Consider the following 25,322-nt stretch of genomic DNA (forward strand, 5'->3'; position numbering starts at 1 on the left):
TTGCATTGTGAAGTTATGGTATATTTAAACAAATTAGGTATACGTAGTTCTATTGGCTTCGATCACGATTCATGACACCTTCCTTGTTTCGGGTCGAAGAAGTCATTGTGATATGAGAGTGGGTTTATCGCTTAATAAGCCCACTCACGGTAATACATTTTTTGTTTTCCTGTTTAACACTTTTATGTAGTGCAAGGGTCAAAATTACGCCCTTATTAGTAGTATGTTTAGTTGTCAGTTTCGTTTAATTACAATTTTTTGTTGGAATAAGAAACTATGGTGAACGAGAGGCGGGCATGATTGATGATTAGGCTGATAATATAGTAAATTGTTTTGTTTGAGATGGTAAAAATAATTTATAAGAAGTCATCTCTGAGACTCAAAAGATTGTATTAATACTACAGTTAATTATCGAGAAATAAGATTAGTAAACATACATTTGATTCAGGTGTTATTATTGTGCTGTTTGTTTACAAACTCCGACTACACTTGTACGTGCGTTTGTATAACAAGTAAATGTAACAATTGCATCTCACAACTCATCTGTGGAATGCTACCACTGATCTTCAAAATAAATGCTGTGCAACACCTCTATCGGAATTTATTTTTTCTAAGTATAATTCGTTCCCCTAAACCTCTGTCTCAGTCACACGATAAGCTCTCAACTACCACCCTGAAATATCTCTCAATCGCCAGGGTAGTTGCAACATGAATTTCTAATCTTCACTTATTTCATAAAGTTTTTATACCTTTGTTGTCAAATTAGAAAATTACTTAACTGTTAACCGATAAGTGTTTAAGAATGCAGCAATACGTGTACTCTTGAGTGTACTCATGACTTATAATTTTTTCTCGTTAACGCGCCTCATAAATATTTCCTCTTTTACTTTATTCGTTTGACTTTTTTTTAACTTAATGAAAACTTATTTCTAACAATATAATTCATTCAAAATTGGCCATGCCCTACAAAACGATTAAAAAATTATAAAAATTATAAAAATTGCTGAAAATACATTATTCCTTCAAACACATGTAAGATAGGGGTTGGAAGATATAGTCAGCTACAGGAGCACAGTTAGTAAACATAGACTACTTGAATGAAAATTTATTGATGCTAGTTGTAATTAGTAAGATCTCCAAAATCAGACAGTATAAACAATTTTCAACTTAAGTTACTATGACGCCATGCATACTTTATGTGTAAGACCCATTCATAGTAGCCAAAATCAGAGAAATCGTTAAGTATACATCTTTTGATGAAAATTGACTGTCATTATCCTAACGGAAAAATACCTCAATTTCGTATAACCTTTAAAAGTTCTCTTTTCCTTTAAGAACGTTGGTATGAGAAATTAAGCATGTCGTTTTTGTTATTTTTTCATTTTAAGAAAATATAAGTATTAGGCTATTTTACAGGCTGTAAAACAACCGAAGAACTATCCTAATTGTCTGAATTTTTTGCTCTTATTAAAATACATAAAGACTTATCTACGTTACTAATAAACTAAGTCTCAAGCTCACAGTAACGACATGTTTTTATTTTTAATCGCATACGACATTTGAGATGTCGCCAATGCTATTGCAATTTATCGCATTTTATACCACTGAAACCATTTTCTCAATCCATTCTGCTCAACTCGTTTTATTTTTAAAATCAATCTTTGCTAAATCGTAGTAAACAGCTAAAAAAAAAAAAAAAATTTTAACTCTAATTGGAAAAAAGTCCATACAATATTCATTGCTACATATATCTGAGGTAAAGTAAGAGCTGGATTCGTAAACAAAAAATGGAACTTAACAAAAATTTGCACAATATAATACTGCTGGCTTACAATAATTTTGCGAATAAGCTGGTAAAAGTCTTAGGGTGAAGTTTAAGAAAATCATAAGATTGTGTGTACAAAAGCTAGCATTCATACTTAGATATCTTGTATTTAATGTAGATGGTTCGACTTGTATCTGCTTGGACTTACTTTTGTAAAGATTCATTTCTATTTGGCGATGGTGCCAAAACCCACGGAAAGGAGCTATGCCAGTGCCAGGACCAACTAGTATTATTGGTACTGTTTTATCATTTGGCATATAAAAATTTGGAGCACTGGAAAAATGATCTTTAGTTACTTACTAACCTCAGAAGAATTTCACAGATATTTATCTTATTTATTGTACTTCTTAACACGTACCTGCGAATAAAGACGTATAGAGTATCAACATATGAGACGTCAGCTAAGTAGTTAGAGCACACGCCATAATGAACTGATCCAGTATTACCTAAATAGATAAGCCATTTGAAATTTATGAGTATTAAAGCTTAGTTTTCTAGGATACTTGTTTCATTACCTGTCATTCATAAAATGTCACTAATTATTCATCTAATATACAATATTACATGCATTCATATTTCATTAGTAAAAATAACATGAAATCTAAACAATAGCATTTTGTTTTACATTGTTAGATGCATAAGTTGCTTACTACATAGAAAGAGCATTAAAAAAAATTGTCTATTTAAGAAAAAATCTTACCAATTCCTTTTTTAATAAAAATTTTCTGTAATAGGTGAAAAAGGTAATTTGAAGTTGCTTTAATTTAAAACTAATGTAACCATCGTTTTCACACTGGTATGATTCAACATATACAAAAATGTATAAAATTATAGCATAATTATGACTTCATGTACTTGACTATATGTATTTAGCCAGTATTGCTGGAGACAGCAGCGGAGTAACATTGCTGCTCCACACATTGGTTAATAATAAACATATATTAGCCCTACACTTATTTATTTATTGTGTCTCAACCTTTTGCTCACTTTAACATTATCAACAATTAAAATAAAGATATTACTGTTTTTGACACGCAACACCCATATGGCAAGTCTCCAAGCCTTCATGCGGTGACTCTACAGATAATATTTTTGTGTATTTATGTATTAATTAACATGTACGGGGGCAGTAACCGTAGAGTAACCATATGTTACCAAGGAGCCGTGCACTACTGTATTGATGACACCTTTTAACTATTTTTCTCTCTCTTTTCACTGTTTGTGCTTGTATACTTATGAATTACGTAGAGTAAATACATTTTCTTAATACTATTGTGGCATGTAACAGTGTTTGTGACTGTTTCTTGCTATTTCTTATATACAAGCTTACGCAGTGTAGGGTAATTAAATCAAAAGTATTTCGATGGAAGCATTGGACTTTTTTTATAAGTTCTAGTGAGTGAGTTATAGTAATTAAGGAGCAATCAGATAAAAAATAATAAGTACTAAAAAATTAAGAAATACACTTTAAACAAGCTGTGTATAAAAGTATCGCTTAATAATAATATCTACACTTTTTTTTAAAGGGGTTATTTTCTCAATGGATAAAAAAAAACTACTTTTCTTACACTCCTACCAAATTCATTTTTTTCCCTGTTTTCAAGGAGTTATGTGGTATATATATTTTAAGATGTATATTTGGTGCTTATAACTGACTTTCCGCGAATGCCTAATACCAAGGAGTCGAGAAGCTGTGACGGTGCACTTCAGTGTCTGATACCTATAGTTTTTCTCATTCTTGCGCGGTTAGGCAGTCTGTTTGCACGCCTTCTCTGTTTTTGTTTCATCTTTGATTTCATTTAACCTTTTTTTAGTTTATCTCAGTATTGTATTTAAAGATTGTTAAAAGGAAAAAAAGCATATTCTCAAGATAATATGAAAAAAACTCACTCGTATTAAGGGTGACAGTGTCGAACTTTTTTATTTCCTGAAACCATATCTGTACATCTATATATCTATATTGCTAACAAGTTATGGGCCTTAAATTGTAGTATGTGTGTGAACTCAGTAGATCTCTCTAGCCTTATCCTTCTCTCTCCATGTACGAGCTCATCACACGTTCTTTGGATGCCTTTGTAGCACGTGTTACCGTAATGGTGGAAGCATCTGGGAGCTCTTTGTCGGGTGGCGAGCACTGTGAAATGGAGAAGCTTGGAAATTTTCTCACCACGATTATCTCTGATAAAAGCAATGATCAGCCCCAGGAGACGGCAGAGTAGCTTTAGGGACATGAGAGTGCAGCAGCTGAATTGCCTCAGGATGTGAACGATGGCCCAATCCCTGAAGCCTAAAGTGGAGCAGTTAAGAAAGGTGTACTTAACGAGGAGGCCGTAACCCGTAAAAACAACCTGGCCTTCAGTAAACCATGAGACAGTTGCATACAGGCGAAGTGATAAGCACCACAATCAAGACATGCTAGACCTGTTAAATTTAATGGAAAAATGTGCCAATCAGATTTACCTCGTCCCTAAACAACAGTGTATTCAAAGAAAAGGCTCAGAACATAGAAAGAATTTTATTGATACCTTATCTAAAGACAAAAATAACGACTTGAGGGATAAAAAAATTAATTTGATTGATACCTCATCTAAAGACAATAATAAAGATTTGAGATACAAAAAAATAAATTTGATTGATACCACATTTTAAGACAAGAATAAATATGAGAGTTAGAAAGATAATTTCATCAATATCTCACTCTTCGAAAAGTTTCAAAATTTAAAAAGTAGAGATTTAGATTTGTTTGATAAAAAATTTAAAGACCTGCGAAACAAACAAGATAGCCCTAAAGAAACGCTAGATAGTTTACATAAAAAAATGGCGCATGCAAATCATAAGCTCAGAAAAAAACGAATAAAAAAAAACTGGTCAAAACATTTGATCTTAAAACCTTGTAAGCTTATGGAATAAAATTTCAGAAGCCTCAAAGAAAAATATTGAAGAGAATAAGAAACTGATAAAACAAAAAACGTACCAGCAGAGCTCTTGAACGTCCATGAGATTTGAGGCTGTGGCCTTCCAACATAAAAAAGCCTTGGAAAAAGAAGAAAGGAAAACAGGAAAGCCCAAGAGACACTTCAAACTGAGTTTAAGCAGCTTTCAGCCACTTAACAAAGGAATATGGAGGCTCTTAAGTAAGAACTGTTCAGAAGTCAAATACAAGAGGTCGAAAAATTCACTACATCTACCTGAGGACATTATTTATGTAAATGATTAATTAATTTAAGCCCTGACTCCATTTATAGTTCGCTGATGTTTGAATGCGATGTACCTCATGATAGTCAAAGGTAGAAGTCATCAATAAAATAGTCTAGGTTGCTTTAGTTATTCCCTCACTAATGCAGCCTAACTAGAACCATTTCAAAACTAATTACGGTCAGAATGAACAAGTAAGAAATTGCTCCACACAACTGATTTAAAATTAAAAGTCACTTGAAACATTACTGAAGAAAAATTAAAAAAAGATATAAAACGGGCCCTAAACGTAACACTACGTAGGTTGTCCCTAGATTACTAAAACAGAGTATTTTACATTACTGATCCCTCAATAATGATACAAAAAATTAAAGATATGAAAAGAAGTGACATGAAAATGAGCACGTATTAAATACATTACAAAATACATTCTGTTAGATTTGGCCCTAAAAAGCAAAGTGTTAGTCAATTTATTTAATATTTTGATGAACTGGTAAAAGATTTAAGACTAGTTTGTAAAACATACAGTTTGTCTAAAGATAAGAGAGGAGATAGTTTCTATCATGCGGCTATCGATGGAGTAATAAACGTTAAAATAGCAGACTTTAACAAGCTGTTTGAAAGCAAGGATTGCTTATCTCATAACTAACTAAGACAATAGATCCTGAAACAGAAGGTAGAAGGTTGACTTCCACAACCAACAACCGTTGCTGGAGGAAGCCAAGTTTGGGTGAACGCGGGATCGATCAAGGTGGGACCGGGACTGGGCCAATCCGAGTTGGGGCTAGCTCTTGACCAGCTGCCATTGTCACTGCTGCAAACGCAGCAACCGCCAGCACCCTATGTTATGAGTCCAAGGACAACGGGCACTATTCGAGGGACTGCCTGAAAAAAGGGCAGAGCCTTAAGTGGTGCTACACCTGCCAACAATTGGTTCAGAATCTGCAAGAGCAAATAGGGAGAAGCATAAGTAAGTTTAACAAAAGTAACGAGTGGGATTTTGTGGTGGTAACAATAAGAATAATAGTAATAATAAAGATTGTAGTAAACGAAAACATGAAAACAGCATACAAATTATAACAACAAGAAAGCCAAGATCGATAACAAGAAACAAGGCAGAGAAGGTTCAAATAATGTATAAATACCTCGCTTTAATGCATGGTTCTTTTGCTGTTAACCCCAAAACTCTGTTCTCTGTGTGAACGAAGGAAACACCAGCGAATGGTGGCATTAAAAGTTAGTTCGTTACAGATTTAAGTGCTACAGAACACTTTGCTAATTCTAAACTCTTTTTAAAAAATTTTAATGACTGTGAAACAGATTTATTAAATGTGCGAAAAAAGAATAACTTCGCGGACCTGAGAGTGGAGGGAGAAGGGTACGTTTCGGGTTAAAACAACCAAAACAAGACAGTCCTTGGTAGCATCATATGCGCTAAGGCGCTTGCTGGAAACTTGCTGTCACTTCACCGTTTTGCTAGGAGGGGCATAAGTATATACCTTGATAACACAAAACTACATATATTTGATTCATGTTCTAACAAAACTTTAATTTCTGGTGCCTATAACAATCCTTACTAGATAGTAGAACTACTGCAAAACGGCCAGAGCACAAGAAACAATAAGAAATGTAAAAAAATTAAAGACTGTTAAATGGTTGAAAATTTCCCGAAACCAAAGTCCAAAAAGGTTTTACAAGTTAGCACTAATGATAGTTGCTGCCCTGAAATCCTAAACAATGAATCTAAGAAAGCTTGTTTACACAGCTCTCAACAAAGTGAGGTTAAAAAAATGTTGAAAATATAACAAATAACAACTTTGATTGACTTGAGATAAGTTAGATTCCAGAAGCTCAAGGCCCTTTGACAGAGAAGTACAGAATATTTAAAAAAATAGAGCCATGCTCTGGCACGTAAGATTCAGACATGCCTCAGCGGAATATTTCAAGGCGTTGCAAAGAAAGTATCCAGACAATAAAGATTTGAATACGGCCGTCTTCGATAGCTCAATTGCATTATGCGAGGTATGCCAAGTTGCTAAAATCAAGAGACTGCCGTTCAATACTAGAAAAGAAAGGCCAACTCAACCAATCAAAAGAGTTAATGCTGATACAATGGGATCGATCAGTCCAGGCACTTATCCTGAAAGATATAAATTTAAGATTGGTTACATGGATGAGTACTCAAGATTAATAATGGCATATCAGGTGAAAACAAAATGTGGAGCGGAAAGTTGTCTAGAAAATTTCGTGACAAGTGCACTCGCTGGGTTTTGATGCAAAGATATGTTATCTTTGAACCAATCAAGTTACAGAGTTAACAGGAAGCTAAACGGCAGAAATTCTCCAGAGCTTTGGAGCGAAGCTTCAATTGGCCTATCCAGATACTCCTTAACATAATGGAGTCTCAGAACGGTTTAATCAAACTTTGCAAAAGAAAGTGCGAGTCTACATGTACGACTCCAGGATTAGGGAGGACATGTGGGATTTAGCAATGGGTAGTGCAGTCTATGCCTACAATCAGGCAACTCACTGGGCTAACGACATGATAGCTCTTTTTAAAAGTTTGCACCCAATCTGAAGATAAACATGACATAAATCAGAAGATTTGGCTGCGTTGCACTTATCGTAATACAAAGGAACACTGGAACCAAATTTGGTCTGCAAGGGATAAAAGTCATGCTGGTTAGTATACCACTACCAGCGACTTTTTGTTAATACCAGAAGATGGAAAATTCTATAAGAGTCAAGACATAAAATTCCAAGAAAGACTTGTACTTAGAGGTATCTGGGGAAAAGACAAAATAGCAAACTGGGATAACCACAAGACAGAAGATAAATGGCTCGCTTAGGTTGATAAGACTAGCCTAGAAAAGTCATTAGAAACGGAAGGAGGACGAGCAGTCAAGAGAAAGCGTGGTTAGCCTAAGAAAATTAGAAACCTTGTTTCAAAAACTTCTAATAACCTACTAAAATAAATAATAAGAGTTTTGCAGGAGTTATGGACACAAACAAGTTAAATAAACTGCTTTAATCGAAGGGTGACGTTGACTGTTCGATTGCAAAAGTCAAAGATAAAATAATACATGCCCTGATTGCTGAAATAAATAAGGATTACACACACTACAAAGAAGCTGTCACATCTCCAGATCACCATAAATTGTTCAGAGCCATTGATGAAGAATCGAAATCAATGCGGCAAAACCAAGTGTAGAAAATTGTAGATAGACCAACCATGAATGCTGAAGAAGGCAAGCCGAACATCATACACTCTAGATGGGTTTTGAAGAAAAATATAGACAAAGAGAGAAGCACATCGTTCAAAGTGAGATTGCTAATTCGTGGTTTCAAAGATAGTAACAAATACAATCTGCAAGAAACCTACGCTCCAGTGTCTGGGCTAGCTCTTGTAAAATTGGTGATATCAACAATCGATAGATATAATCTGGAAACTTGTCAACATAATGTCAAAACTTTTCTAAATAGTTCTATCAAAAAAAAGGTAGACAAGGAGATTCCTGAAGAGATGCAGATAACTATTTGGTCCTGATCTAATATGTCGATGATATAATGATAGCTAGCAATTGCGTAAATAAAAAAAAAATAAATTAAGACTGGTCTGCAATCTGAGTCTGCGATGTCAGACCTTGGCGAGGTTGAAACTTTCCTGGGCATCAAGGTGGAAAAAAAAAGAAAACATAATACAATTTTACTCACACAAACACCATACATCGACAAATTTTTATAAAGCTTTGGATATAACGACATAAAACGACAAAGAATACCAATGGTTACCGATCAAGTCCTGAATTGGTTATGAAAAGACAGAGGAAAAATTAGAAAATTCTGGAGAACTGAACAAAACTAAAACTGAAGAAAAAATGCCTCACAGAGAAGCAGTTAAAAGTCTGTTGTATCTGGCTAATACAGTCAGACCAGACATCTCGTACCCTGCGAATACATTAAGCAGAAACTAAATTTGCCCAACTAATAATGATTAAAGAATGGTCAAACGAGTCTTTAAATATGTGTAACACACGAGATTTCTGGAATGAATTTACAGAGTCAGAAAAGGTAGACTGAAAGCCTATTCAGATGCAAATTTGGCAGACTTTAAAAGCTCGATCATGACAGGTGGATATCTAATAACATTTCATGGTAATACAGTTGCTTGAAAGACAAGAAAAGCAAATTACGTTGCAATCCCAACCTGTGAGGCAGAATACTTAACGATGTGTGATGCAAGTCAGGATTTGATAGAATTGGGACACTCAATAAGCTTAAGACTGTCATATACTATGTTGTCTTTGGACCTTTGGTGTGACAACAAAGCGGCCGGAGCAAGTGATAAGATGGTGGCACAAGATTAAGACAAACGACCGAAATAAAAGCTCACTACATTAAGGAATGTGTAGCCAAGAGGAAAGATCACCGTTAAATGGATTCCATCTAAGAAACGACTAGTAGATATTTTTACAAATACCCTGCCAATTACACTGCATGAAAAACTAACAAAAAAAATTTCCAGTGTTAATAAGTAGTGCATTGCAAGATAGTTCAGTTTGAACCTAGAATAGTAAAATTAATAAAATGTCAATAGATGCATACTGATAGTAGACATGCCAACTAATATATTTCTCTGTATATTTTAGCTCGTCGCAACCCTCTCAATGAGTGATCAAAAAGCGGACGTATTCCACATCTTCAGCTAACTAGTCACTCTTATACATGATTACATAGTCTTAGTAGTTTGTTAGTATATATCAGTGCCCTCCGGTGAATTTGGAAATTCCATATATATATATATATACTTTAAATTTCCATAGTCTTACTAATCCAGCATGTCCATTCTTTTTCATTTTATATTGTTTTGTATACATATAAATATATATTTATATATATGTATATATACTGGTGAGGCTCCATCCCCCTGCGCGCTTCACGTGTCAACCCCTCCTTTTATTGTGTTATAAGTGTAATTTTTTTCAAAATTAGGTTTGTATTGATATTTTGTAAAGCCTTGAAAAATTATAAAATTAATTGTTAGTATGAAAATAATATGTTGAAGTTCATTTTACAAAATTCGAAAGACTATTGCATTTTTCGAAAATACTCGGGAATAAATTTTTTACGCTTGGGAATGATTATTGGTCTGCTTTTAAGTGAATATGAAAAACAAGCTGTCAATTTTAAATAAAAGTGGTAAGGTTTACATAGACAAAGAGATGTGCCCTAGACTTTTTGTTGGTGGGCTTTATTTTCTCTTCTAGTAGCTCCCTTTTTTAAATAAGCTGTCTATCCTGTATGTTTTAATATATATTTTTCTATGCTTTTATAAATATATATGCTCTCTGCGCACTCTGCACACCAACCCTCGTAATTGCAAATTAGATTTACGAAGTAGGAAAAACAATCCAAATTATATTAATTGATACTTAAAATTTATGTATGTAAAAAATGTATATTGATCATAATTAATTACATAGTTAAATACATGAATTTTTAACCATCACTTTTCATTTTCCCTTACAAATAACAGCTATTTCTATGGGATGAGTGGAACACAATTTTCAAAACGATATAATTTTTAAAGAAGCATGTAACGTTATGCTACCTTTTCAACTACGAAAATTTTTTTCATGGCTTATTATGTCTGAAAATTTTTTTGGTAATATTATTCGGAATAAATACAAAAAATTTTTCATTAAAGATTGTAAAGATGATTAAAATAAAGCTTTTTAACATTTAAACGAAATTTTTCATTCTAAAAATATGTCTTGTAAAGATTTTAGTTTACCAGAACCAACAGAAACAATAAAAAAAATATCGATACTGACAATGATAAAAAAATATTTTGTAAACATAAATTTCATGAAATGTTCACACAACACAGTCATGATCAACGTCGAATTTTTCAAGAAATAATAAAATTTAAAAAAAAAATTTTTTTCATCGATGGTCCTGGTGGACCTGGAAAAACTTTTCTATACAAAATATTAATTTATTATTTCATATCAATTGAAAAAAAAAAATCTTTACAACGGCTTGGACAGGTATTGCTTCTATTTTGCTACTGGAAAGAATCATCATTAGGAAGGATCATTAGGATAAAGCTTCTATGATACCGAAAAAAGCGTTAGAAATTGTACATAAGACTTTAAAATATTGATCCAGTAGTAATAAGCCTTTTGGAAATAAAATAATAATTTTAAGTGGAGACTTTCGTCAAATTATTCCAGAAGTAACAAACGAAAGCAAAGTAACTATTGTTCAAGAAACCATAAACTCTTACAATTTTTGGCCTTTATTTGATATTGTTTATTTAAAACAAAATATACGTTCCATTGATGAAAAATTTCCTTTATTGCTACTGGATATAGGAAAAGGCAAATTTAAAACTTTGATGATTCCTCGGACACAAAAAACAAATGATGTATGTTATAAAATTCTGAATAATGATGATAATTCTTTTATAAGTAAAGCTATATTAACATCTCACGATAAATAAACTTATTTTTTTTAACAAAAAAATTTTAAATAACATGGTAGGAACATTAGTCGCGTACTAAAGTATTGATAAAGCAACTTTCAAAGAAGTAGATAAATCAGACGATAATAATCATATTTATTTCATTACAGAATATTTAAATAGTATTAAAGAAGGTCTTTTTTTACATAAATAGAATTTGAAAATTAACGCTATTGTAATGTTGATATAAAACTTAAAAAAATCTGAAGGACTTCGCAATGGTACAAGATTACGGATTACAAAATTATTTAAATACATATTCGAAGCTGAAATAATCACAGATGAAAAAAAAGGAAATAAAGTCTTTATTCCTAGAACAACACTACAAACAAACAATCCTTCTTCGCTACCATTTATATTGTAAAGAAAATAATTTTCATTTACCTTAGCTTTTTCTATGATTATCAGTAAATCTCAAGGTCAAAGTTTTGATGCCTTAGGAGTGTCGCATACAGTATGGAACATACTACGTGGGATGGGCTTGAGCTATGAGTATGAGGAAGGAGCACAAGTGGGGAAGGAAAGAGCATAAACAGGCTCGCAGCAGTGGCCACAGGGCTCTAGAACTTCGGGACTAGGAAGAGGATAGTTGAAGTAAGTAACTTGGGACTGCGAAGCGCCTTCCCTCAAGGAATATAGCAATAAAGTAATTGATTAAGTTCAACTGTTGTGTTTTTTTTAAGCACCCTAAACGTTTAGAATCCCACGTAACAGTTTTGGTGCTAGGTGTGGGGTAGGTTTAGTCGCAAAATGAAAATTTTTTTTTACACGTGATATTTTGGAATTTTCGGGCGACAATCGGGAAGCACACATAGTGCAGTGCAACAATAGGCGCAAAAAATTCAAGGCAGTCACCTGCAGCTGCTATCGAATAAGGAAGGACAAAAGTCAACATCCAGTTTCAAAAGGACCCATCGTAAAGAGGATGACTTGGAGTATATTGGCACTTATCGTCTCGTGCCTTCTGACAGAGTAAGTAAAAATTTTTTTTATCGTTCCAAATATATATATATATATATTTATTGTCTCTCGGGGTTGTTTAGCTAAGAAGACGACGTACAAAAAAAAATACTTTACCCGAATACGGCTAGTTCTGCTTGTTTTGGAAGCCAGTACAATTGAAATACAGAATCGGAAATAAAATAGAAATCCTTTTTCCTCTATTATTTCTTCGTGCGTTAACTGGAATCAACTAATATAATTAAGCTCACATCACTTTTATATAAGAAAAAAAAAGGGAAAGAAATAATGATATCCGACCACGGGAATGAGATTAATTATTCCATGACGCAGGAAGATTCAGATACAATAACGGTTATGCTTGAACATGACCCCGAATTGTATGCACTCTATGAGAAGATGGATAAGAAAAATTGAGTTCTTATGTTAAAGATATTTAAAAATATAAGACCAAAAATTTTATTTAAGAAAAATCCTAATACAAAATTAGCAGAGCCAACGAATGAAACAGCAAAAATAAAGATGTTGGAAATTCCACCAGAAAAATCAGAATTAAAAGAGAATGCGATTAAGGAGAACATAGGGGTAAACATAGGGGTAGCCAGAAAACGTGATCAATTAGGCGTGGAAGGGCTAGGCAAAACGAGTTGGCAGGAAAAGTATACCAAACGGCAAAAACAAGAAAATACTAACAGTAAGCAACCTTTTATACCATTCTGCGAGTGGCCACCTCTGCATTCAAATGACAAAAATTATAACGACTATACATCAAACAATAGAACAAACAGGCTGAGATTTAGATACCAAGAAAATTATAATGACGTGCATACAAATTCAAAATACCTTTTTCCTGCATTTGACTGACCAACTGAGCTGCCGATAAATAATCAGTCAAAATTTTTCAAAGGACACAAAGTAACATATAGAATAACCCTCAGCATCAAACCATGCAATTTTTTCCTAGTAATAGGCAACAAACAGAGGTACCGTTAGCCTTAGGCTCGAATCTTAATATATTAGGCTACCTAAACAACGCAGTAAATGGTATACCACTGTATAATGGAGACCCCATGCAGTTTCCTTTATTTAAGCAAATGGCTAGGATGATAAAGGGAACAATACGTGCCCAGTATGAAAAACATTTCATAGGACTTTTAGGAAATAAATTGTGGGGCATAGCGGACGATCCATTCTGCACGCGATTATCGTTATTTAATTTAATTGAAGAGTTTCTGTCGGCTCTATCACGAAGATTCAATAAAATGGGAGGAGTACAGATACTTGCAGCGGAGCTTAAAACTGTCACGCAATTGAATAACATATTAATTATGGAATATTACGGGCGAGTCCGTCAATTACACAATGGGATCATGATGGCACATGAGGCAAACCCATACTTAACGCGGGCCGAGAAAGACGCGTCGAGAAAGAGATCAGACGGTGAAGCAGTGAGGCAGTTTCTGTACGGATTAAGGGCATCGTATAACTAGAACGTCGCAGGGTTCCAACCAAAAACGCTAGAGGAGGCTATGGAAGCCGCCATTACTGTAGATGATGAATTAAGTTTCCGCTGCTCAATGATAGTGCAAAAGAGCAGATTTAGAGCAAGTAACGCCGAGAGATGGTATGGTGCCATGGTGGGCCTTATCGGTAGCGACACACTCATGGGGAAGTCAGATACGGACGAGTAGGATGGTGTGGCTGATGTAAGGTACTGTTCGTATTGTCGAGAGCATGGTGCCCATTTTACTAGTGGATGTGAAAAATTGTGGCAAGATGCAAAAAAAGGAATAATAAAAAACCCTAACGTTAATGAAGAACCAAGAAAAGAAACAATAGAAGAAGAAGAATGGTCGTATAATGATTATCACCATCGGTATGGAAACGATAGGAATTTTGATCGACAACAAGGGAATAAAAGTAAAATGCCTTACAACCAAGGGAATCGCTACCAGGGAAAAAAATATAACTACGATAGTAATAATCATTATAACAACAATAATAACAGTAATAATTATAGTAAAAATAGTTACAATGACAGGAAAGTAGGTCATAATTATAATAGATATGACCACAGGAAGGACGATTATCGGGATAGGCGAAATAACCGATACTCCAATCAGGATAATTGCAAAGATGATTATAGGAAAGATAATCTTAATAGACAAAGTGCGAGGGTAAAATGCTCGAAAACCGGGCGTTTAAGCTCGCAGGATGTTTGACGCGATCCCCAATCGTTAAGCATAACAAAGCAATAAATGAAGAAATTTAAGAGAGAAAGTTAGGAGTGTTAGAGGAGGGTATGGATAATGACAAGCATGAGGTATCGGAGACTTATGCCATGACGCGTAAAAACTCTAAGGGTAAAGAAAAAGATAAGCAGCAGCTATCTCGCACAGTAAAAATAAATTTATCGAAAATACGATACATAGAATACACCACCCACAGTAATTCTAAAAAGCTCTCATATAAACGAAAAAGCGACAGTTTATGCCGATACGGGCGCAGAAATATCAATAATTACAGAAAATTGTCTCGGTATTGGAGTAGCGGTAAATTGTAGGGATAAATTGAAAATAAAAGGTGTAACGCACGAAGCTTGCTAAACTTTGGGATCTATAAGATTACCCCTAGAAAAATTTATGTGTAGCCTACACGTAGTCCCCCATGACTTTTCCATAGAGGTGGAAGGAATCATAGGATAAGATATTTTTAAGTTGTATAACGGTCAGATAAATGCCAAAAACAACACACTTAAGTTGAATAGAAGGAGAATACTGCTACGAGAATCAGAAAGTTTCAAAATTGTGCCGAAAACGAGGCAAGTTATATATGCGTACATAAAAGAGTCGCACAAGAAAATTAAAGTGGGCTGGGTCCCACTACGAAAGCTTACAGAGGGTTTTTTGTTCGGTCATTTTCTCGCAACGAACAATAAAGGTAGGCTGTATGCCGAATGTCTAAATATATCAAATGAAATGATAAATGTACCAGTCCTAGTGGTGGACTTTTTCAAGTGTGAGATGACGAAGAAAGCTGACTCATCAGACGTTAATGGGGATGACGTAGAAGCATTAGTAAGAGCCTTTGCACGGATGTTTAGAGAAACTGAAAACCCTGAAGAGAATGAAAAACTAGGCAATGAGATAAGAAACGACGCCAGCTGCACATGTACGAAGAAACATACCGTGGGAAACAAGGGTTGTCACAAGGACGGCCGTGACGACGAGAATACTCAAATACTTGAGGAAAACATTAAAACAGGCGTCCTAAGTTGCAGGAAAGTGCGAGTCGACAAAATAATGGAGTTAGTCGACATATCGGGGTGCAACGAAGAAGAGAAAAAACATGAGCGAGGGCTAATAGAGGCTTATCCGTACGTTTTTAGACTCGACGGGAAACAACTGAAAGTGACAAATCTTTTAAAACATAAAATAAGCACGACTACGGATAGACCGATAGTAACGAAGTGGTATGGATATTCATCAGCTGTGAGAGAGCAAATGAAAGTTGAAATTAAGAAATTCCTCGAACAAGGCATCATAAAGCCTTCAGATTCACCGTACAGCTCCAACATGTGGATCGTACCAAAAAACGCAGGACCAGACGGCGAAAAGCGCTGGCGGGTATCAACGGATTTCAGGCAACTCAACGAGATAACAGTGGCCAGTTGTCACCCACCTTCCTTCCAGAGTGATATACTGGAACATCTGGCGACGGCACGCTATATTACTGTGGTAGACTTGAAGCAGAGATTTTTTCAAGTCGAAATACATAAAGACGATGCTCATAAAATAGCGTTTTCGGGACCGGATGGGCATTACCAGTACAAAAGAATGCCAATGGATTGCACGGACTCTCTGAACACGTTATTAAGAGCAATAATGCTTGCACTGGCAGGGCTGCAGGGCCATGAGGTAGAGGTATATTTAGATAATGTAATGGTGTTTGCGTCGAATCTTAGAGAACATCGCAAACGCCTTATAAAATTGTTAGAGCAATTGTCTAGGGTAAATATTACAATTGAGCCAAAAAAGTGCCAATTCCTAAAACGTGAAGCAAAAGTGTTAGGCCATATTGTAGGAAATGGTGAAATGAAAATGGATCCAAAGAAAATCGAGGCTGCAAGAAAATATCCAAGGCCTACAAATGCAAAGAAAATCCAATAATTTCTTGAATTTGTTAGAAATTGGAGAAGATTTATTAAAGAATACGCTAAAATTTCTCAACCGCTGTCAAAACTCTGAAGAAAGGTGCAGAGTTTAAATGGGAAGAGCAGCATAAACAAGCATTTAAAACGCTTGTAGATGCACTTTGCAGCGAGCCTTGTACTTAAAGCACCCCATCTAAAAAAACCATTTGTGGTTACAACGAATGCATCTCACTATGCCATTGGGGCAATATTGAGTCAGTGAAAAATAGGAAAAGACAATCCGTGCAAGTATGCCTCTAGATGCCTAAAGGGCAGCGAAATTCGATACCCTACGTAAGATAAAGAATTGCTTGCAATAGTATATGCAGAAAAGCAGTTTCAACCTTATCTATTTGGCAGAAAGTTTACAGTGGTTACGGACCATAAGCCTCTTAAACATTTTTACTTATCAAAGAAGCCAGATATAAGATTTAATAGGCCTAAAGCTGAATTAAGGGGCTATGAATTTGACGTTGTTTACAGACCAGAAATAGCCAATATGGCACCGGACACACTGTCCCGAAATTCAATTATAGAGGATGGAGGAAACTTTCAAGAACCTCAAGATCACAGCGACCTTTTACATGAACACCATAGTTATACCACTAGTGGATCAAAGATATAAGGTTATTGAGGAGTATCACGAATCAACAATGGGGGGTCATAAAGTAATGAATAAAACCTACAATAAGACAGCAAGGGACTATTATTAAAGGAACATAAGGGCCGATGTAAGGCAATTTATACTTAGATGCAGGTCATGTCAGACTAAAAAACTAGTGAGTGTAAAAGCGAAGCAAGCTATGCTGGTTACAGACACGTCCAGCAGACCGTTTGAAAAAATCTCGATTGACTATTACGGACCAATAATAAGCCTTTAACAAACGACTATACACATATCCTATCAATACAGGATTAGCTAACCAAGTTAATCGTATTAATACCGGTACAAAGAGCAACAGCTGAAGAAATGGTAAGAGCCTTAACGATTAAATTTTTAGCATACTTTGGAGCACCAGAAAAATTATTATCAGACCGAGAATCGCATTTTATATACAATACGATAGACGAGCTTACACGATTATTCAAAATTGAGAAACTTGGAAGCACTGCATTTCATCCTCAGAGCAATGAACCAATTGAACGCATGCACCACGTTCTAACAGAATACTTAAAAGCCTACATTAGCGAGACCGAAGAATGGGACCAACTATTGCCGTTGTGTATGCTCACTTACAATACGTCGGAACACGAGAGTACAGGCTACACACCCTACGAGCTTATATTTGATCAACAGGCAAAACTGCTGTCAAGCTTTAAGAGGCAAGAGGTGGGTTAAATATATACAGAGTTACTGTGCAAATAATGGGGACACTCGCGCAATTACGATCATTGGCAGCAATGACTCAAACACAGAATACACACAGATCAAAGTACTATTGTAATAGGGCGCTGAACACAAATTTTTTTATAGAAGGTGAGATGGTGTTTGTACGAGCCACCTAAAGGAAAATTTGATGACCAATACGAGAGACCTTACGAAATAGTTGGCATAGATTACAGGAGCCATAGTGTGAAGTTACAGAGAAATGAAGAAATACGGGTTTTACATGTGGACAAAATAAAAAAAGCTTGTGTATTAAAATCCCCACGTCCAAGGGATGAGATTATGAGAATAAGAGAAGAAGAAAAGTAAAAGGGACCAAGAGGCAACTTGCTTCCCACCCTAATAGTTACTTACGAATAATAGCATTAAAGACGACTAGGGGGTAAAAATAGATAAGAAAATAAATACTACCTTTCTCAGGAACTCCTTTTCTTTCGTGGCCCCCAGACGCGCCGTAAAGATTCATTAAAAACAGGCATACAGAATGAGACATAAAACGAAAGGAAATATATTACGTTCAAAATTAGCACAGACTAAGGAATTGAGGGGAAGAGAGACATGCAATATAAAAATAACAATAACAATTAATAATAATAATAACAATCATAATAATAAGAGGGAATAAATAAATAAATTGTATAATAAAGTGTTATTCTATTTTTGTTTCCTTTGTTACTGTTCACATGAACGATGTATGAGAGGTGGGTAAAAAGTGCATGTGGCTCTATTTAACTAGTGTTCAAACGTTTAAACCGTGGTATCAAGTGGCGCGGTAGCGCCACATGCAAGTTTGAGTAGCAGACGGTGCATGGCTACCACGACACTATATACGCTCAAATTCGCATTTTGAATTTTCGAAATGGTAAAAAAATTATTTAACATCATCATATACGTAGTAGTGTGATGTTATTCGGCTTTTCTGATGCTAAACTATGATTTGAAAAGAAAATCCCGACCAGAAAAGCTTTTTTAATTGTTTTATTATATATACGTTCTTGAAAAGTGCTGATTTCATTTCAAGAATTTTTACGTTCAGACCAAAAAGTTCCGACTCTTAAGTTAGCCGCGGACGAGCTTTAGTAGTATATATCGAGCTAGTGTTCAGTTCGATGTGAAGTTAGTCGCGCTAAGAGTATTTACTTTATTTATATCATTATATATATATATATATATATGTGGGTGTGTATATTATGGTAATAATAAATTTAAGGTACTGAAAAAATCAATATATCAGATCTCATCTCATCTCATCTTAGAAAAATATACAATGATTTTAATGATAAGCATCACATCGATAAATTTTCTTGATTCCCTGGTCATTGTTAAACACATACAGTGGCACTGTAGTAGCATTTCTTGATTCCCTAGTCACAGTAGGCTGTGGACGCGCAGTACGTTGCGAAATTCATGTGGTCGTTACGAACGAGTCATATCGACGCCGGTGTCAGAATCTGAAGGATCTTGCAAGATCTACTACGCCTGTGCACGTGCTTTTCCAGTTCTTCTCTAAACGAATGCTGATTGCTTTTATAATAACGTAAGTAATAATTAACCGTTTGTTACTATAAAACAAATTTTTTTTTTTTAATATACTTGAAAGGCGTGTAGATCACTCACTTACGAAACCATGTGGTCTTTTAGTGTGTGGCACGGACAGTGAGGTTATGTGTCAGGATAACGTTTTTTTTTTTTAAATAAGGCAATGTATTTCGGGTGTATTAAATTAAATAAATAAAATACAAAAAAAAATCTTTTTCTTCATATTCAGCCATAATGGTTTTGCCGTACTCAAGCAACGATGAACTGTCAGAGTTATGTGATCGTGATACTGCCACGTGAGTCGTTAAGCTTATGTTTTAAATTATATCGTTTATTTTTTTGCTATTTTTCATAAATATCTCGCTTATATATAGAAACATTATTGGATTCGTGGATGAAATAATTGGACTCAATCAAGTTCAAGAAAGAGGCATGCTTTACAAGTTTATTCTGTCGAACACTAGCAAACGCATTGTTTGCCTTGTTTGGGGTGACGTTTTAATAAATAAGCTTTGCCAGCAGATTTGTGCCAAGAGAGTATGTATTGATTAATATTTCATACATGTGTGTAAATTGATACATATTATTATAACTATAACTTTTTTTTATAGATCATTCATGTGATCGGTGGTTTTTGCCGTACCGCTACTCGCAGCCAGTATAGAAATGATCCTAATATACTGCCCTTCGAAATAATCATCAAGGACCACACGGAATTGAAATATCTTGGATTTCATCAAATTAACGAAAGTCCAGAAATGAGGGTCCAAGATGTAACTTTTGATAACATTGATTAAGTTGACGGATTAGTCAGTAAGTTTCAACTTTTTTTTCTTATTTTTAAAAAGTTGTTGACAGAGGCACTTATTTATTCTATTTTCTCATTAGCAATTGAGGGTTTTATTTTTATGAAATTCAAAGCAGTGCAAAATCGTAGTGGATCGCATGGGCTTGGTGCGATTACAAATGGCTTGCGCAAAATAAATATTTTGATAAAGCAGTTTGTTACTGCTGATTATGACGTTGGAGATAGCGTCAATGTTGTTGGCACGGTAAAAACCGATGGTAAGAGAAATTAAATAATAAATAAATATATATATATATATGTGTGTGTGTATGTATATATATATATAACAAAATTATTTAATTGACTCCTTATTTCAGACAACCTTGTTACAATTTATTGTGACGACGTATCTTCAGTGACTAACAACGAGAAAGACAAACTAGCTGAGGAAGTTGCGATTAGAGGTGGAAGAGCAATTAAGCGTATGCGCTTACAATAATTTTTTAAAGGTAAAAAAATTTTGATTTATTATTTATGAATAATTTTTGACATCATGTTCATGATCTAATTTTTTTAATAATTCTTTTTTTTCTTCAAACAGGGCCCTCTCGTGCATGCATCATTAAAATAAGACGCCAAAGTTCAAGCGATAGTCTGGCAAAGTTCCTAAGAAGGTTTATTATATAATACATTAAAGTATTTTTAATTTTATTTCATTCTATAATTAAGTACATAAATGATACTCTGATGTCTGTGATTATCAATGTTGAGTAAAATGTTTAGTAAAGAAAAAAGTATTTATAAATCTCAGACTGATTAGTGTATAACAAATAATCAAAAAAAACAAAACTGAGCTGTACGGAAAGTGTTTCTTAGAATCTCTCATCTCTGTGATTGTTGACGAGTTCATAAAGTTTTTGGTTACATTAGTTATAACATTCTTTCAATTCTTCTAATTTTATACTACGTTGTTGAATCACCAAAAGAGTTTATTTATATGTCATAACTAATCTAACAAAAACTTAATTTATTAAATTGTAATAAAAGTTTAATATAAGAAATAGATTTCAAAAATCTATGACTGAGTAATACGTACAAATAATAATTGAATTAAGTATATTTTCAAGTTATGCAAGAAGATAACTTAATATTTTTATACAGATCAATTTATTGTAGTGTAGAAAGAAAAATTTAATACTTGTTAGTTTTAAAAAATATGCTGTTACTTCAATAAATGTAATAAAGATAAAAGATGGAATCTGAATATAAATAAATAAATAAGAAATAATGTTGAATCATTATTATTATTATTGTTATTATTATTATTATTATACAACAAAATATTTATCAACATTTTTATTATTTAATTTTAATTAAATTAAACTCATTTCTCATGTAAAATAGGAATGTTGAAGTTAATCCTCTTTTCTTGAAGAGGAGTAATTTGATGTGTTCTTTTGTGTCTATTCTTGTTACTCTTATGCGAAGACCTTTTAAAACAAACTTCACAGCTACACATTTTTTCATTGTTGTGTGTACGCATATGGGCTATCAATTGATCGTTGCGAGCATATTCATAATTACATACATTACATGTAAATTTCTTATTAAAATGAACATTTTCATGTCTAGCAAGTTGATTTTTAGTTTTAAAACACTTGTCACAAATTTTGCAGATGAAAGAACGTGCGATTGTATGTACACAAGCAATATGATTTTTTAATGTTGCTTGAGAAACAAATAATTTTTCACATTGCACACATTTTTCTTTCTTCTCTTGAAAATGCAAGTTCATGTGAATTCTTAGATTGACTTTTTGAGAAAAAGATTTTTGACAGTGATCGCACACATATTTTTGGGTTTGATCATGGATTACTGTATGTTTGTTTAATAAACTTTTATATTTAAAATCCTTCTTGCATATTAAACATTGATATTTATTTCTCTCAACTTTTTCCATGTTTCTCATTTCAGCAATCTCTTAAGTCTAATCACAAGCTTCCTGAAAATTAAAACCGATATAATGATATTCCCTTTTTATTTGCTAGCATTTTATTTAGATAATAATAAAATTACTCATTAGAAGACAAAAAAAAAGGTTATGTTTAGATTTGTTTATGAGTTTATTCTGTATGTTATACTTACACAATGTTAATGTTTTCCTGTTTTACTTATTTAACTTTAGATAATTTTTACATTTTTAATGCAAACTCGTGTATTTAACAGTTTTTGTAGAATGGTAGTAGGTAGCTGCGATCAAAACTTTGAGAAACAAACAAATTGTAGAACGGTAGTAAGTAGCTACGATCAAACCGTTGAGAAGCAAACAAAATATGTATAAATATAGACAGCAACTGTGTATGTAAAGGTATTATGACCTGGGCATCAAGAAAATAGTAAGGGCCATGCGCACATGCGCAGTAGCAGTACGACTTGGGAATCAAGAAAAAATGTGCTATTGATAGGCGCGGTGACAACACATGCAAGTTTCAGCTGTTTCACATGTAATGTAATTATATATGTATTACAAGCCTTTGGTATTTATTTATTATTTAAAATAAATAAGTGACTTCTAACGCATTAAACATAATTGACTTTGTTTACACATATCGAAAAGTATCAATGTATGTAATATACATATTTACATAATTTTTGGACCAAATTAATACTTGTAAGTATACATTTCTTTTTAATAAGGTTGCCCTAACCTCTATTAAGATGTCACAACAAATTTATAATTGCGATTAATTTTTTATTATGTTTATTTTTAAATTACAGAACTTCAGAATATTGAAAACAGTCCATAATTATTTGCTGAACAGGTTTCTCCAGTTTTAGATATTTCCTATTCGGCTTCCACTTTCAAAAAATATTTCATTATCACAGGTAACTAATTGCTTAATATTTATACTATTTATAATTTATTGTATCATAAGAAGACAAGAGAAAATTCATGGTTATCTTAAACAAAACTAATATAAAGATGAAATAACAAATAATAGTTTCTATAATTGAATTTACTACCATTTTATTGCTAAAGTGAGGACAGATTTTTTATCATAAAATTTACAAGTTAAGGCTAAGATTTTTATTTCTGTTCACTTAAGATTTCATTTGTAGAAATAATAATCATACTGTATTAACATCAACTGCTTTTGAGATTTTGCACCTTCTTAAAATATTAAGTTATAGAAAATTCAGATTTTATTATTTTTTTATTTTATTTATTTGGCTTACAGATTAAGACAATTTTAACTTATAGATTTGATATGAGGAAAAGAGTGTTTAACGTGAAATCACATTCATATGCAATTGTCTAATTATCTGCATAATTTTAGTTGATTCAGTTTACTGTACATTTTTCTATTGAACTGCTCCTCAAAAATACTATACTGCTTCATCAATTATCATTTAAAAATTTTATTTTCATATAAAAGCAATTAATTTTCATTGAGTTACTTTTGGTATATATACTTTTGGTATTAAGTTACAATACATAAATACCGATAAAAATTCTCAATTACTACAAAAATTGCTACTAATTATGTTCAATAAAGAAGCAACATTCATTTTTTGATACAGTTATATTTGAGAAAAAAACATTGAAACTTTATACTCATATTTTATTATAGGTTATTATTGTTTATTATTTGTTAAACTTTTTTGTTCCACTATAATGTAGTATGCCTTGACATGTAAGAATTATTGGTTGCATTGGAGCTAATATTCGTGAAGCAGACAACTTAAAAATCGGTGGTCAAAATATATAAAATATCTTTATAATACTTTTTGCATATATTTTGTGTAAAATGTGATTTGACGCTTTATTATTAGTTAATTAAATGAGGTTTTTCTTTCTACTGTTTCGGAAAAAAAAAATTCCTGTGAAAAAAAAGACAAAGTGTAAAAAAAAGCAAAGTATGAAAAAAAAGTTTTTTTTTGCAATTCTGTACGTAAAATGCGCTTTTATGTACCATTTTTCGTGTGCCAAATAAGGTCTTTTTCTACTTTGTCGTTTGTCATATTTTCTTCTTTATTCAATGTTTTAATTCTTTTTTAACTTAAATATCTGATAATAGTGATGGATTAATGTATAAGTTTTATACCGCATTTTGACCATCTTGACTCAAAGAATGAAATAGTATTTCACTCGATATAGCAGCTTGTCACTGTCAATAGATATGGTGGTTTGAGTGCAGATATTGGTGTTTTTATTGACCCAGAGTCCCATTTGTGTTGCTGTCTCGATAGGGCTTCGCCCCCCCCCCCCCCTTAACCCTCATGGCGGAGGCTTCGCACCTCGCACCCTCACAAAGGGCTGCTGCCAATGGACCCCAGACAACCTTTGTTACAAAACATTGGCTTTAACCACATTTGATTATTGCATTGTACACACTCATTGCAAAAAAAAGCGTACGCAACTCAGACGTAGCGATTTTCGTACTCATGTAATCGGCATGCATTCGTCATCGATGCCGGAGACACGTGAATGCCGATTACCACTCGCGTCGAAAAACCGCATTTTACGCACTTGTAGCATAAAATACTGTTTTAAATTAAAAAATTTTTTTTTAAGGAGTTATTAATAATAATGTTTTTTTTTAACATTCTACAAAAAGTTTTTTTCTCTTTAATAAATTAACGAATCCTTATCGTTTTGAATATGCAAATTGGTAAATAGTATTAATTTAAAAATATTTTTTTAGAATGTTTATGACGTATTATTTAGTTCAACAAACTAACAATATGTATCAATGAATGAAAATTACTAATACTTATAAATCAATGAGATAGGGTGATAACATTAACCTTGCTTCTACCCACGTTTAATCTCGAATCTAGGTTTTTAGTTTATTTGATTATCATAAAAATTGACAACAGCTGATATGTATATGTAAACATTCAAAATTG

General features: G+C 33.4%; 1 protein-coding gene across 1 annotated transcript in view; it reads right to left on the reverse strand.

The window, feature by feature from the left end:
* The window catches only part of Nos (Nitric oxide synthase), a 2,633,257-nt gene that overhangs the window by 393,937 nt on the left and 2,213,998 nt on the right, over window positions 1–25,322 (reverse strand). The window contains exons 21-22 of the mRNA XM_089593752.1: window positions 2,184–2,271; window positions 1,974–2,098 (exon numbers count right to left, since the gene is read on the reverse strand). Coding sequence (XP_089449878.1) covers window positions 1,974–2,098; window positions 2,184–2,271 — 213 coding nt within the window. The remainder of the gene's footprint in view (window positions 1–1,973; window positions 2,099–2,183; window positions 2,272–25,322) is intronic.

This window comes from Copidosoma floridanum, unplaced genomic scaffold (genome assembly GCF_036245765.1).
Source record: "Copidosoma floridanum isolate Cflo_tuat_1 unplaced genomic scaffold, Cflo_Japanese_pri ptg000020l, whole genome shotgun sequence".
In the NCBI taxonomy this organism is placed as follows: domain Eukaryota; kingdom Metazoa; phylum Arthropoda; class Insecta; order Hymenoptera; family Encyrtidae; genus Copidosoma; species Copidosoma floridanum.